This window comes from Cygnus atratus, chromosome 1 (genome assembly GCF_013377495.2).
Source record: "Cygnus atratus isolate AKBS03 ecotype Queensland, Australia chromosome 1, CAtr_DNAZoo_HiC_assembly, whole genome shotgun sequence".
In the NCBI taxonomy this organism is placed as follows: domain Eukaryota; kingdom Metazoa; phylum Chordata; class Aves; order Anseriformes; family Anatidae; genus Cygnus; species Cygnus atratus.
Window position 1 is genome coordinate 39,337,762 of NC_066362.1, and position 15,653 is coordinate 39,353,414.

The 15,653-nt window shown below is 35.7% G+C and overlaps 1 protein-coding gene across 1 annotated transcript in view; it reads left to right on the plus strand.

The window, feature by feature from the left end:
* Positions 1–15,653, plus strand: part of TRHDE (thyrotropin releasing hormone degrading enzyme) — a 203,504-nt gene that overhangs the window by 115,409 nt on the left and 72,442 nt on the right. The window contains exon 7 of the mRNA XM_035544377.1: positions 3,445–3,510. Within this exon, the coding sequence (XP_035400270.1) occupies positions 3,445–3,510 (66 nt within the window). The remainder of the gene's footprint in view (positions 1–3,444; positions 3,511–15,653) is intronic.

Sequence of the window (15,653 nt, forward strand, 5' to 3'; positions counted from 1 at the left end):
TGGTATGGTCAGGAATGCAGATATTTTTTTGTGAATAGGAAGGAATTGCTTTCCACTAGATCTGTTAAACCAATGCTTTTTACCTCTTGACAGGGTACTGAGTCATCCACTGCCTGGAGGAAGGCACTTAAATCATCAATAAATGGCCGTTGTGCCCTGTAAGAGAGCCAGGTTCACTTCTCAAGACTCCATACATCATTCCTTGGTTGGACAAATGTTGGCGGAGTAGAAGTGGCCCTGAGAATGAAGTGGGGAGCAGATCAGTTGCATGTCAGGGTGTTCAAGGAATGATGCTGATAGGCTCGAAAGAGCATCCTCTGCAGCAGGACAGATTTGTTGTGATTTAGGATTTATATGTAGGTTTAGGTCTAGGTCAGAGAAGCTTTCAGAGGGTTGGAAACACAGGTTCTCTGGGACCTATAGTTCACTGCTTGCTATGTGGATATACAATGAAAATAGTAGCATTTGGGGCCATTCAGATAATGCCGAAGCTATTTATTCCATTGCTTTTGTAGCTGAACATACTGTTCCCTTGCCACATCCCTCTAGTTAGGATCGTCCTCCAAGCCCATCTTTTAGTAAGTGCCCTTTCCTTATGCCAGTTACTCAGACTTTTCAATCCCACCCTCTGCAAACCTGTTTCTCTTCATCTCCAGAGTATCAGAGTAGTTGTCTTTTCCTTTCCTTCCTAGACCTGGGAATGTATTGATTGCTTCAGTTCTTCTTAGGAATGTGTCACTATTCTGTTTTGCCTGCCTTTGAAGTGCAAAAATGGTGAAATAAGTGTCTTTCTCCCATTCCTTCCTCCAATCTCATTTCCCTCCACACCAAATGCTCCTCTGTTTCTCCTCCCTTCTCCTCAAGACATTTTTTTTACCCCTTGACATTGTGTGGTTTTCTGTTTTCCCTCTCTCTCATTTCCTGTACTATTCTTCAGCAAATAAGTCATCCAGATAGGCAAACTGTGTGGGGAAGATAGCAGAAATGGGTCAGGCACATTGTTGTTCTGGATGTTGTAAATGGACTTCTGGATTTCCTGAAGGTAATTAGAAAGTAATTCTAAAGTATCTGTGAAAACAAATGGATCCAGAGAGAGTAGTTCTGCCTTTGTGCCTTGGATCTCCTGTTCAGTCTTTATTTGCTTTTTTATTTTGTTTGCTGTGTAAAGGCCAGCCATAGTTCCATCCACGATGTGGCTAAATGAGAGCTGTGAGAGCAATTTTATAATTATTTTATGTCTGTCTGACAGTTCTTGGTCTCTAGATAGAAAAAGACTCTGTGGGCAAGATCATATGAAGGCATTTGTTTACTTACTTCTCATGGAAATCAGTAGAGCTAAGGTACCTATAAGAATATGTGTCTGTTGTTACTATGTGAAATTTAAACTCTGAGAAATGAAGAAGGGGACCCCGGAATACTGAGAAGTGAGCAGGAAAAAGGATGTGCGATGAGTGGAAGAATGTCTGTTGTTACGGATTTGGACTGATCTCTTTTATATTTTTATGTTGTTTTGGTTCTGTTACAGATGTTTTGGGTTGCGCTTTCCAAGTTAGTTACCAAATAAATAGGGTTTATATTTTTATTGGATTTTTTTTTGTCTGCTGTTTACCTGCTTAAACAGATTTATCTGCTATTTATCTGCTTAAACATCTCTGAGAACTTTACTCACTCTGTTCCTCTGGTAAAATGAGGGTAATAATGCTTCCTGGCCTATAGTCTTGTCTGTTCTGATAATAATCTGTGTGGATAGGGATTATTTTTTATAGTGCCGTGTGTTCCTGATATGATTGGTCTCCTGGTAAGATTAAGTACCACCATAAAAACACAGCATAGTACTAATAATGCAAACACCATTTTTTTTTTAATCTGCTGTTCATTTCTTATAAGCAATTACAAACATCTCCTGAAGTCATTTTTTTTTTCTTCAGTTACTTTATTAACTATATATTATTTGTTGCTGCCTATGTGAAAAACTTGCTTTCTTATGATTTACTAACAAGTTATTAATCTTTTTGATTTATATTGTTGTTTAAAATGTTGATTACTACAGATGCTTCCTTCATTACTTCAAAAATAGGCACTGCACAAAAAATCAGTAGAATGTGTTAAACAGTCTAAAAATTGGACAACTGTTGAATTCCAAAACTAATTTGAACTTTAATCTAAAAGGAAAAGACATAAACTCTGGTTTTGAAAGCTGAAACTACAGAAACTCAAATTAGAAAAAAAGGTTCACATTTTAAATGCTAGGGCTAGAGTAAATACTAGTTTTGACAAGCTATGTTACACTGTGAAACATTTTCCTTTTCTTGAATCTTTCTAAAATAGATGTTGTTGTGTGAAGAGAAGCAATAGGGTTTTTACCTAAATTACTGTTTCACTTCTGTTAATGCAGGAAGTAATATTACTTTATTATAACAATGCTATTGGCTTTAGTACCTGGGAATTTCTGAATCTGTGATTTTTTTTTTTTAATTTATTTTTTCTAACTGAGCATAAACCTAATTCCTGAACCTACATCTAACATCATGCTCCAACATCATTTTTTCTTATGGCCTTTGATTCACCATTTTGAAATCCAAACTGTCCTCCTTCTCATACAGTGATCAGTATTAAGTATAACATGTTTAGTCGTTACGGGATTGGGATGCTGATTTTCCTGAAATTGGACTGCAAAGTGGAATATTATAGCCAAATCATCAGATTTGTGAAGGTATTTCTGCTTGAAATAGAGCATTTGTGCAAGGGGAAAATGCACAGCAGTTGTGGTTGTTCTGAGAAGGAGTGGGAAAACACAAGGGATGCCTTAAAGAAAGGTAGTCTGGCAAGTGTATGTCTGGTTCTTAGTATAAGTACTGACAATTGGAATCACCTGTGAAACAAACAAATTTTTTTAGATCTTACTCCTTTGCCTGAAGGGGCAAGGGATAAGAACTGGTATATGTACAAGAAATATATTATACAAATACTTAACCTCTTTGCATGATCTTGTGAGAAACAAGCTGACTATTAATAAAGTCAAGTATGGATATTGACATTTAAAAAAATTCTTATGAAAACGATCCACTTCTAGATCACCAGGTCTTGAAGGCTTTTATAAAGGAATTATTATCAGTAAATCCTTATTTCCAGTAGTATAATTAAAATAAAAATATGATGAATAATCACTGTGGTAGAATTTGTCACGGACATTGTTTTTTGCCCACACTAAAAACTGCAGTACTGCTGAGTGCACAGAAGGGTTGGGGCAACCAACTCACTTTTCCTTGTAAATGTTTGCATCTTCTTTCTCTTTTTTTCAATCCAGCAAAATTAGAAATTATCGCAATCACAAGTTTCTAAGATGATATTGTTGAATGGAATTGCATACTTCAAATTGTTGTGATTGTATAATATTGATATGCAAAACCAGTAACTTCTTTTTTCCTGTATCATTTCCCACAGGGTGCAGCTTTAATTCGAATGTTGGCTAATTTTATGGGTCACTCTGTGTTTCAAATGGGTTTACAAGTAAGTAAAGAAATTTCTGTCTTTGTGCAAGTGTGTATTTCTAGCAACTTCTCTTGCTCTCTTTTTTTCTTTTAAAGCTCTATTTGCATCTGTTTGTGGAAATGGTTCTTTACTTCAGGACTGTCTGAGGCACCAACATGTCCCTGAAGCCGAATTTGGTAGAAAACAGTGAGCAGTATAGCAGACAAGGCGGTGCCCCCGTAAATGAAAGTGTCACGTCTATTTCTTGCTGTATCTAGCGATTGCACTTTAGCTGATGCACAGTTTTGTGTCCTGTTTGTGCATATCGTCAAGTATAGGCCATTTTATCCATGAGACAACTGTGTGAAGGGCTATCTGAGGAAGCAGCTACTTCTCTTCAATTACATGTGCATGCTGATAAGAAAGCAATAACAAATGACGTCAAAGCAGATAGAAAATACACAGCGCTAAAAGCTAGTAATGCTTTTCAGGTAAATACTTTTGCCTTCTCCTACCCCATATAAAAATCTTTGAGCTCTATTTTTAACTTTCATAAACATTTAGTGCTCTTTGCCTTAATGATGTTTTCAAGACTCATTTTACCTTTTAAAAGAAATCCGAAGGGGTAACATTTCTGTATGAAGAAATTCAATCTTCTGATGAACCAAGGATGAACTCTTTTCAGCAATAATACAGTGCAAATGAGTGTTTAGTAAACTATTTAAAAACAAACAGGCCACAGCATAAAAAACAATGCGACTCCCTCTATTCCATTGAATTCTGCTTGAGTAAATCATGTTACAGGCAGCTGTGATTGATGAATTATGTATGATGCAGCCTGCTACTTAGAAGTGTCCTTTAAAGTAAATTGATGTTCACCTGAAATACAATTATGCTAAGATGGAAAGAGCAATCAATCTTATCTGTTCTTAGTAAGCTTTTCATTTTGAAATTTAAATAAACTACGTCTGGGATCAGGTCATTTTTTTTAACACAATAATTCTACCTCTAACCAAAATGAATTAGAAGACAAAATATAAAACAAAAGTTACATGAATGCATTGGTTATGTCATAGAGAGGAGTGTTCCATGTGGTATGCAATGAAAGGAAACATGCTGGCTTTTTGGAGGTTTTATAGGGCATTCACGTTTTGTGGATAGCTTATTTATTGGGCCCATTTGGCTCATTTCCTTAGTTATAACATCAGTTCAGATAAGTTACTTAATCTCACCCAGATAAGAAATCTTGAACTCAAAAGTTTCCTTCATAAAATCTTGTTTATGTTAAGGGTGAAATCCTCATCTCATTTAAGCCAATAAGACTTCTATCCAGCACATTCCATATTCCAACCAAAAACTGTTGCTTGCACAGATACATTCATACAGAAATTCAGCTTTCCCACAAAGGCATTTCACTCAGAATTTCAGAAAGGGAAGGTGTTAATACATACATACAAACCTGCTTTTTCTATTTTCTTCTACATTTGCCTGAGAAATAACAATGTGAAAGTTGTCCTGAAATAAATTTTGGAAAAATAAAAAAGTTTAGATCAGACTAAATAATCATAATTACCTTAAAGTTGTAATGGGGCTTTGTTTGTTGGCTTGAGTGATTTCCTATTGTTACTGCTTTTCACTGGTTCTGCTCTAATAGAAATTCTTCTGTTATCAACTTCAGTGAAAAATCCGTGAAAATCTAAGTAGTTAAAAACTTGGCATTAATTGGGAGATGCTATTCTACCTCTTTTTATAAAAAATAAAATAAAATTGAAGTTTAGATGGAGATTTTCCATGTGTATATCTCTCAGTTGGACAAAATGAAAGATAATGTTCATAAGCTTGTTCATAAACTACAAGTTGCACAATTGGAAATGCCACTAATTCATTAATTCTTTGTAGTTTATAGATAACAAAATAGTGTCCCTGTACTGTAGAGTTGGAACGCTAGCTTTGGTAAAGATAAGGGGAACTGGATGACTTATTTACCCTTTCTACTGTGCATTTGTTTAGGCTTTTTAGCTCTTTAGCCCCAGTACTATTACTTGGGATTTAGCATTATGTTCTCTTGAATCCAGTTTTATTATGGAATTCTGGTGTTCAACTAAATGGCAGATCTCAAGCTGCAAAAGCAAGGCTTTATTACTACTATTTTTAAATCTTTTCAAGTAACAAACACTCTAAAAGCGGACTTGATGGTTCATTTCTCTTGGGTCATTCTAATGGCTTACTGAGTAACTGAGTTCTGAAGGACCTCTGGTTTATCTTGTTTGCTTTATTTGTCATTAGCCTCCAGTAACAGCCTCCAGTTAGAACATATCAGTGTTAATAATAATTATCATTATTTCAGTTCTTTTTAGTATGTTAGTTGCATCCTTAGTGTTTCACAGATGATAAGAAAGAGTATTCCTGTAGTCTTAATACACCACCATAAACCAAAATGAGTAACCCTTTATTTGCATTTGTGTTGAGTGTTTGTGGTTTCATTGAAGTCAAAGTATGATTCATCATCTAATTAAGAGCTGCAGAGTTAGAGTTTTATATAAGAGAAGCTACAAAAAATGTGCTAACAAGCCTTTGAACTAAGGAGAGGAAAGGATAAAATTTATAGCAAGAAGCTAATGGGTATCTACCTTTTTTGTTCCTTGCCACCTATATTGTCTTGGTCTAATTACATGCTATCACCTGGCAGGTGGACTTTCTGAAGAACAAGTCAAGATAGCCTGGGGGAGAAAAATCCCTTACATGTCAAAGAAAACAATCAATTGTGTTAAAAAGGAGAAGGAAAAAGTTGATGAAGGGAAGCAGGGCTCTTTGATGGATATTTTTGACAATGATTATGAGCTGAAGCAAATGTATAAAGGAGCCCACGATGCCCGCAATTCAGCAAATGGTTTTATTGAGGAGTCTGCGAGGAAGTAAAAATGTAGCAGTAACACTCAGTTTTATAGAATACATGGGTTTAGAGAGATTCATATCTATTGAGAAAAACTGGCCTGCTCCTGTTCTTGTAAATATACGGTGAATATATAGTGTGGAATTTCCCTTGTAAAAGTGCAGCCATACTTAGTGAAGGTATGATTTTCTGGAAGTCTTCCAAAGACAGAGGGTGTCTTGAATCATGTGACATTTTCAAACACAAGGTTTAGAAACAAAGAGAGAACTTTCTTGGTTTTCACGTAGCAGGCCATAGAAAAAAACAAAAGAGAAAACATTTATATTGACTGCAATGAGTAATTGAATAATGTCAATAATAGCCATAGCTGGTAACAGTTGGACACAAAAAAGTCACAACTGTCGTGTTTGTAGAAAAAAAAAATGACCCTTTCCTTCTTATACTGGGAGATTTCTTTCTTTTTAAAAGTCCTGACATCTTTCTTGATATACCAAGTTCGCTGTGCTCCATGGAAACTGAAGGGGTGCATGTAACTGAATACTATTCTCAGGACTCTTCTTACAGTTTTGTTGCTTTTCAGTCAGAAGGCCATTAATCAGCTAGGATATCACTTGGAATATGAAGAGGCTCGGTCAGCAGAAGACACCAAAGTTGACCTTATTGTTCAGTCATCGCTCAGGGCAGCTATATGCAATCTAATTTTAGATTTGTATGAAATTTTCATCTGTAGGCTCTTGTTCATAATCTACGTGCCTGAAATGAATTGTTGCTTTCATGACTGGTGTCACTGGACACATTTCTAGGAAAGTTTTACTGCCTTAATGTAATGCACCTCTTCAAATTATCAGTGTTCTCTCCCCGCCTCTTCCCCCATTTAAATATAGAGAAAGAGCCCAGTGATTTGAAGGTCTGATACTTAGATGTGTATAAAGAGGCACCCCCAAGTCTGTAATGAGACCTTTCTGCACTTGTTAATTTACATTTTTCTTATATTTGATTTGATTATTTTGGAGCCTCATCTCTATTACTGTACGTTTGTCAACACTGCATTTCATTTGCCATGTGGCAGCTCATTGATCACATAGATCTGTATCCTTTTGAACTTCACTTGCTGCTATGTGTGTGTTCATCACTCACCCTGATTTAGTGCATCATCAGCACTTTGAATTAGTTACTGCAGGAATCCCTGCTTCTGTGATAAATTAACTGCTTTTGTACTTTAGGCTTCACATTGTACCTTTGGAAGAAAAATTTCCATACAGTTTTTTGGATATATACTGTCTTTTTTTTTTTTTGGTGCTGTTGAGTGTCCACTGTATTGAAACAAATTGGTCAACCTTTCAGAAGAGCTATCTGGGGAAATCTGACATGAAGGCTGTTAAATACATCAAGGCTCAAATTTCAGACACTTTTTACTATCATAAAGCCAGCTAGTTAGACTGAGTTTCTTTCATCCACACTGCTTAGTATTTCCTGCTTTTTAGACACCTCTATGCATGCTTGTGTTCTGTTTGAATTGTTGCAGCCATCAATGTGGAACCCTATCAAAAACCTTCTAGACGTAAAATAGAGCTCATATGGGCTGTTTTCCATACTGATTGCTGCTTCTATCCAAGGGCCTACTATTTTTATGTAGTATATTAAACAGGTTTCAGTGTACCCATTTTATCTTACCTTTTTATTGTGTCTTTATTCCCAGTTTACTACAGTGAGCTGTATGGTGTTTAAAATTAGACATAATTAAGTCTTATTAGTGGAGTTTTCTGTTAAAAAAAAAAGGCACTTTAGGATTAGGTTTAGTGAAGCAATCAGCTGTGATGCTCTCTCTAGAACAATAGCTTATATGGAACCGTCTGGGGTTTTCCTCAGCTCAATGGGAGGATATAACTTTTGCTACAAGGCAGGAGCATCTTTACCGATCGTGAAATTCTGATGTTGCAGTTCTGCTGGCTGGTGCATTTAGTGGATGTTGAGTGAGGTACTTTTCAGCTAATTCAGCACCCATTTGCTCTGGTTTAGAAAAGCACAGAGTATATGACTTTGGCGAACATCATGGGTGTACTAGCTATGACCTGTCCTTAAGTTAATTGCCCTTTATTTTTCAAACTCTCTCACTTTTACTGACAGTTGTCAACAGGACAGCTGGAGCATGTTAAAAACGGGACATAGGAAGTCACAGAAAATCTCAAAGGAGCTGACATCACTGTTTTCTACACTGCATGTCATATGAGATTGATAACATCTTTTGCCTTTTCTGGCCCCTCAGCATTTCTTGTGCTTCTTTCTACTCTATATCACTCCGGATTTTAGGTTTAAATTTTTTAAATGAATTCAGTACTAGGGACATTTTCTGTAGCTTTTGTCACCATGACTTAAATGGTCAGTAAAAGTTTACTTAAGAATCTTCTGTGAGATGCAGTGTCACAACGTTTTTTTTTTGTTGTTTTGTTTTTCCTTTGAAAGCGTTAAGGTGTGCAGCATAGCAAGGGCCAGACCCATATATCACTACAGAAAATGGAAGTCTTTCCTCTAGCTCCAAGACGATTTGGAGTTTACCATGTGTACAGCAAAATGCTCCTGTTTAGAGAAAAAAATGTGATTGAAGATACATAGTTAAATGTATGGCTACTGAGAAATGCTTAGTTTAAACTTAGTTATTCCTCTTCTTGTATACACCTTAACTAGGGCTGTTATTTATGCAACTGCCCAGTATTTTCTACATAGGACATGATCTGATTCAACTCAAAAGTAGACCATGCTAATTGAATTGTGTTTCCATGCATTTCTTTTTCTATACTTTTCATTCGCTTAGTAGTCCCAGTTCATAACTGCTACACATGATTTTCTTAAATGCCAGCCAGCATGGTTTCAGAGTGCATCACCAACAGCCAATGAACCGAACACATCAGCTTCGTAGGAAGGGAGGGGGTGGTGCTAGCCTCATTTTAAAAAAGGAGATCTAGGCCCACAGAAATTTAAGTTAGAAGTTACACAAGTGTGGAGCATGTCAAATCAGATGCCCAGTACACAGCACTTTTCCCTCCCATGTGTCTTAGTACTTATGGATCAGAGCAATTTAAGCATTCAAAGCAGTTTCCACTGGCTTCATCTTCAGCTGTGAGCACTCAGCATGGCTACAGCTCAGCCTCTAGGGACAGCCAGGTGGGCCTCCAGAAAATGCCAATCATACAGTTAATGCTGCAATAAATAAATCAGTGAGAGTGCCTGCACATTTGGGGTGAAATTGGACCAGTGTAATCAAGACCAAAGTTTCCATGAAATTTGGTCATGTATTTTGAATCTTGAGAAGATGTTCTTTCAAAGTAGCATTATAAACAAGTTGAGATGTTCAAAACAGACTTCATATCGGTTTATCGGTTTCAGTCACTGCACAGACTCCAGCCTTGATACAACTAAGGGCATAGGGCTTTATCTAATGTACTGACGATTATAACATTATAACAGCAACTGTTCACGATTGCTTTTTTTTTTTTTTTTTTTTTTGTCCAGTATAATCTAGGTGCTATGCAGAGAAAAATGTCTTCCTAAAATGTTGCATAATTACAATATTCTAATTTAATTATATTAACTTATTGCCCTGCTCTGTGCTCCGCTTTTTGTCCCCTGTGCATTTGGGTCAGATGTATTTCTTCCCAGGCTGTTGGAGTGCCTTCTGCCCACAAGACTCCTGAAAGATGGGAAAGACAGGCTCTTCACTTTTTGTTTAAGGACTCTAACCTCATCCTAAGCTTAATCAACTGTGAGCTGTCAACATAGAATGAGAGTGAGACTATCTAGCTGCTAGATCATCTAAAGTTAATCACTTAAGAAAAAACAAGTTCCTGAAACAAGATCACTTTCCTTCTTGGCTTTAGACCTCCGCTCCAATGCATGGTGACAGCAGAGCTTTTCATAGAGAAGTGCCAAGAAAAAGTAAAAGAAATGATTTTTTGATACTTTTGTTTTGGTGTTCACAGAAATCTTGGAGAATGGGACAAACATTTTCAAGATAGGATTTCAGCTCAAGCAGTTACATTTTGGCCAAACTGGAAGTCACAAGAAGGAAAGCTATAAAGAGTTGTAATGGCAGGTGCTGCTAAACCTCAGTAGTAGGTGATGTTCCCAGTGCCGACTGTCAGAGCAAGGTTACAGTCAGCGTCATGGTCATTAAGAGGATGTCGTGCTATTTTGCAGCTAGAATAAAATGTTGCTTTATTTCTCCATTGCTAAAACTTCTTCCAAAAAGAAAAACAATTAATATAAACACAGCTTAAGTTGTTAAGTTTGTTTTCTCGGAACACGATCACCCTTTACAGCAATGTTACTGTCAACCATATTACATGTAATACATACACATTCATTTGGCATGCTTTCAGTGAGCTTTATTCTCTTATTCTGTTGCATGTAAAATTCAGTTATGGTTATTTTCTCCATTTTTATGATAGGAATTATTAAAAGAAAGAATTACAGTTATGGAATCTCAGATAGTATCAGCAGGCTGAGTGGCTATTTAAGAAAATGCTCTCTTTTGGAATAAAATTGTACTGTTTTCCTGGTGCAAGCTTGCTAGCAACCTCATCTCTGTTGCTATAAACCAGCACAATGGAATTTACACAGTGCTGGAAGTACACATTTATATGTGATTGCTTGTGCCATCAAAATTCCCATTAGCTCTTTAGAAATCAATGGGAATATTTCCAGCACTAAGACTGCAGGATTGAACCCCGAGTTAATACTTACTACACATAAGAAATTAAATAAGTCTACTTCTCTTTAGCTCAATGGAGGAGGATCTTGCTGTTTTCCTTCCCAGCAAAGCATATTAAGCAGTGTCCTCAACAGCATCCTGAGCAGAAGGCTACAGCATCACGTGTCTTCGTGTTGTCCGTCTTTCTGGCTGAGGACCACTCAGGCTTGACCTGGGACAGATTTCCACCTACACACAGATATGTTTTGACCAAATTATTATAAGATATGTCAGTTTAGTTTACTTGTTATAGTGCACTCTACTTAAACAATGAGGAATATCAAGTGGATTGGATAATACTCTGTTTTTCAAAATTAAAAAAGCAAATAGAATTAGGTAGATATAGTAGCATGTATGCAGATGTAAATGATGATGATTTTTTATGGGGTCTACATTTTGCAAAGTTAAATGCAGCTTTAGTCACTGTACTGTATGATGGTCGTTTGCACCATGTTTGCTAGATTGATTTAAACAACATATAACTTACAGGCAAAGTCAAAACTTCAATATTACTGCTTTGCCATCTGTTACTCAGTGTTACTGTACAAATGTTGCAGGTTGTTATGATCTAGACACAGTGACATGCAAATCATGTTTATAATAAGTTTTCTCAAGTGATTTATGGTGACCTCTTCACAGTAAGTAGTATTGATTTCTCTCTTATTCTGGGGTTTCTATAGAAAAGAATATTGTAGAATATATAGCACAGATTTTTTTGCATTGTTAGCAGTCCCCGGGCATAGTTCAAGTTAATGCAGAGGAATGAACAGCCAACCTGTCACAATTAGCAGGTGCCGTCCAAATATCTCCGGAAAACATTCCATCATTTTTTGTATTCATTGCAAATATATTTATTGAGCAATATCTGGTTTGGTTTAAATGTATTATGCAACCAAACAAGGCAGAACTAAAATGAATGTACAAATTCAATCAAATATATGAAGTTCAGTTTCAAAGAGTACTTTATTTCTGTAAGTTTTTTTCTTAGTTCAGTAGTTTAGTACCCCTACCAAATAATACATCAAATACATTTTTTCCTTAAAGCCAAGCTTAATATACTAGTAGGTGTCTCACTGCGTAGCAGACACCATCAGACTCTGGTAGGCAATAACTCTTTGATCCTCTTCGATCCTTTCAACAGTTTCCTTTAGTCTTCTAATGCAAATTGTTTTGCCACCACACTGAAATTGCTGTTGCTGTATTTAAAAATGGAACCTCCTTCCTTTCTATGTTAATAGCTAATGGGTGAAGCTGAATTTAATAAGGCAAATGAACCTCCCAATATAATAATTCTGATCTTTTAAAAAGGATTCTCAGCAAAGCAGGATATATTTTAAAGTAATGTGTATGACTCTGGAAATTTGCTTGAGTATAAATTTTTGATCTCTTTTATTTAGATACCCCATTCACCTTGGATTCACTGAGTTGCAATGCAGAAGAAGTATTAATTACAAAATTGTGTCTTACACTGGTTGGAGTTTCTTTTCTCACATTGAAATGAAAATGACAGGGCCATATTGATTTTGTTTGGATTACTTCTGATTTACAGTACTGGTCTCTTTCCTTAACAACAAGAAGCAGATAGAACAAAGCAAGCAGTCCCACTGATTTAATGATGGCTCTTTCCTCCTTCTTTCTCTCAACAATTTCTCTCATGTCTCAGCCTGGACAGAGAGCTGTTTAGGACATGGATTGGGTCCTGTCTGTATCCTCTGAATGTTACACTTTCAACACTATGGGTGAGATACTCTCAACATTGCCTTAATACTTCTCCCACTGAAATCAATGCTAAAAATCTCATTGACCCATAAAACACCAGAAATGTCAGTTCTACTGATCTGATTATTGTTATAACAGATAGGAGTATTATGAATTACAAAGAAAAAAGAAGGAAAAAGTAAAATACTATAATTATGCTGGCATATTCAACATCGTTGGCTCTAGAGAAAATTAAGATTTATTTCTGTATATGGTTCCAGTATCACTCTTCCTGATTAGTAGTTATAGCTTGCGGTTCACATATAATGATTTAATTGCAGATATGACATGTTGACAGTGGATGTTTTCCAGTTGCTGATGGTTGTAAGCATTGTTTTACTCTTGTGTGTGAAAAAAATCTAAATGTACCTTTTGAAAATAAAGGGCTGAAATTTCAGCTGCTGTACGTTGATGTTATTCCACAGACTTCCATCTCTGTGATTTTTTGCAATGACAGAGTTGCTATCCCAAAAAGAAAGCAAAACACAGCTGAAATGAGTATTCGCACGATGCATCTAAAGTACAATGAATACCTCTCAGGCTGTGTTTAACTTTTTTTTTTTTTTTTTTTTTTTTAACCTACTTATGCATTTGAATCTAGAAGTTAGCTAAGAAGTTGCTGATACATTGGATATTTTAAACATGGTTCTCCTGAGGTAGATCAATAAAATTATTGGTAATATGTAAATTGTTACTTGCTGTTAAGAATTTCTATTTGCATAATGCACCCAGTAGCAAAAATACAGACTGGATAAAAGAGCAATTGAGAAAGTCTGATTGTATAAGGAGCAGATAATTATTTTGTGTCATTATTTAAAGACAAAAGACAAAAATGAGTTGGAGATGGTTAAAAAAAGTAAAAAGCAATCCTGTCTGCCAGGCCAGGACATCTTACAGGAACACCACTTTCAGAAAGCGAAGAGACAGCTAGAATTACTAATAATTTTAAAATATGTTAGTCAAGAAATCTCTGTTTGGAAGAGATTCAACAGGTAGCTCCACTAGTATGTGCAGAATTATTAGAAATAAGAAGAAAAAAATAGCAGCAATATGTTTTGATTGTTCAAAGTTTTGTAAAATGCTAATTCAGAGTTTTGTTTTTAATTTCACGTAAATAAGGTAAGGTTTAATCTACATTTATACAAGGACAAGTGAAAGTTCATTCAAAGTAGTTGAAGGTGTGAATTGTAATTGGATTAGTTAAACCTTATAGCCCCATGCAGACACTTTCAAAACCGAAGCTGTTACTTCATCGTGATGTTTTTAGTGTGACTCGAAGCCACTGAGTTTAGTCAACTTCAGTTCTGAACCTCTCTATTATAAGGTTTAATGTAGGTTAACTAATTCACTGTAAAAAATAGCTTATTGATTAGGAATGTTAAAATCAACCATTAGTATGAAAAGAGCATCTGAACATCTCCATTTTAAAAGGCATTTCAAAATAAACTTTTCTCTCGAATATTTGAGGTCTGTTGATGGAGACCTCTATTTGATTGATCATCTTTCTCTTAACAGTCTTCTAAAATCACCAGCATACTTCTTTCTGTCTGATCTTTTTCATAATACTCAGTGCATAGTTTCACTATGCTCTAAGTACTTAACTAAGTACAGAAATTCAAACAAAGCAAAACAAAACAAACAAACAAAAAAAGACCCACACTGGATTCAATAGCCAGAACCTTAGAGCCTGTTTTCCACCTGAAAGAAATGTTTTTATTGTTTTCTTTAAATCTTAGGTCAGATACAGAAATCAGGTATAAAAATGTTCAACAAGAACATACTGTAGGCAGAAGGGAAGAGAATATGGATCCAGGAGTAGGAATAGAAGACAAAAGAGGAAGGTAGAGGCAACACTGCTGTTTCATGAGCCTTGAGAAATAAGGGCATTCAGAAGAATGTTGCTATGAAATATGTTGCTACTTTTTCCTCACTCATCTCATGTAGCAGAATTTCCCATTTATCTTTAGGAGAAAGAGTAAGTTATTCAATGTTAATCTGATTTAGATCTCAGCACCACTCATATAAGTCAGGGACAGTTGATTGGTTCAGTGAACCAATCAGCTTTACACTGATAAACTGAGAAAGGAATTTGGTCCTAGAAATGATGTTTCAGTTCCCAGTTACAGATCTGAAGTCTCCCCTGAAAGTAAGATATGTGTTTGAAGACTTATTCCCCCTGTACACTTTTGTAACTTCTTTGAATTTATCAGTAACTACCTTTTATTACTTGTGAGCATTATCATGTTTGGATGGTAGGGTAGTTCATTTTCTTGAAGCCAAGAGGCTCAGTCCCTCGCAGTACTGAGCGAACTATGATTTCAAAAGGATAAAAGACTTCTTCCCTTAGAGTAATCTTCTTTTTACTTAAAAGAAGTCTAACACAATAAGGGGACTGCAAGCTTAATCAATACAATATTACTGAAAACATCTTTCAAAATCCTTTAGCATTTTTTTTTACATATCTACTACTGTTCAAACCATCTGCTTCAATATTCAAGTAATAAATTCAAGTAATAAAATAATTTGAAATTATTTTTTGGGGAGGATTAAGATTACTATTTGACAAAACATTATATTACAGTCTAAATCTGTTGGGATTTTATTTTTGGTAGATCTTTGGTTGTGCAATAATTGGAATCTGTTTTCATGGAATGACAGATTTTGAATTTCTTTTTGGAATTTGATATTAAAAACTACTAGAACACGTCACAAAACCACATTGTCCAATTACATTTTTTTTATTGATAGAGGTGAAGGTATCCTGTGATATTTTTTTTTGTGTGT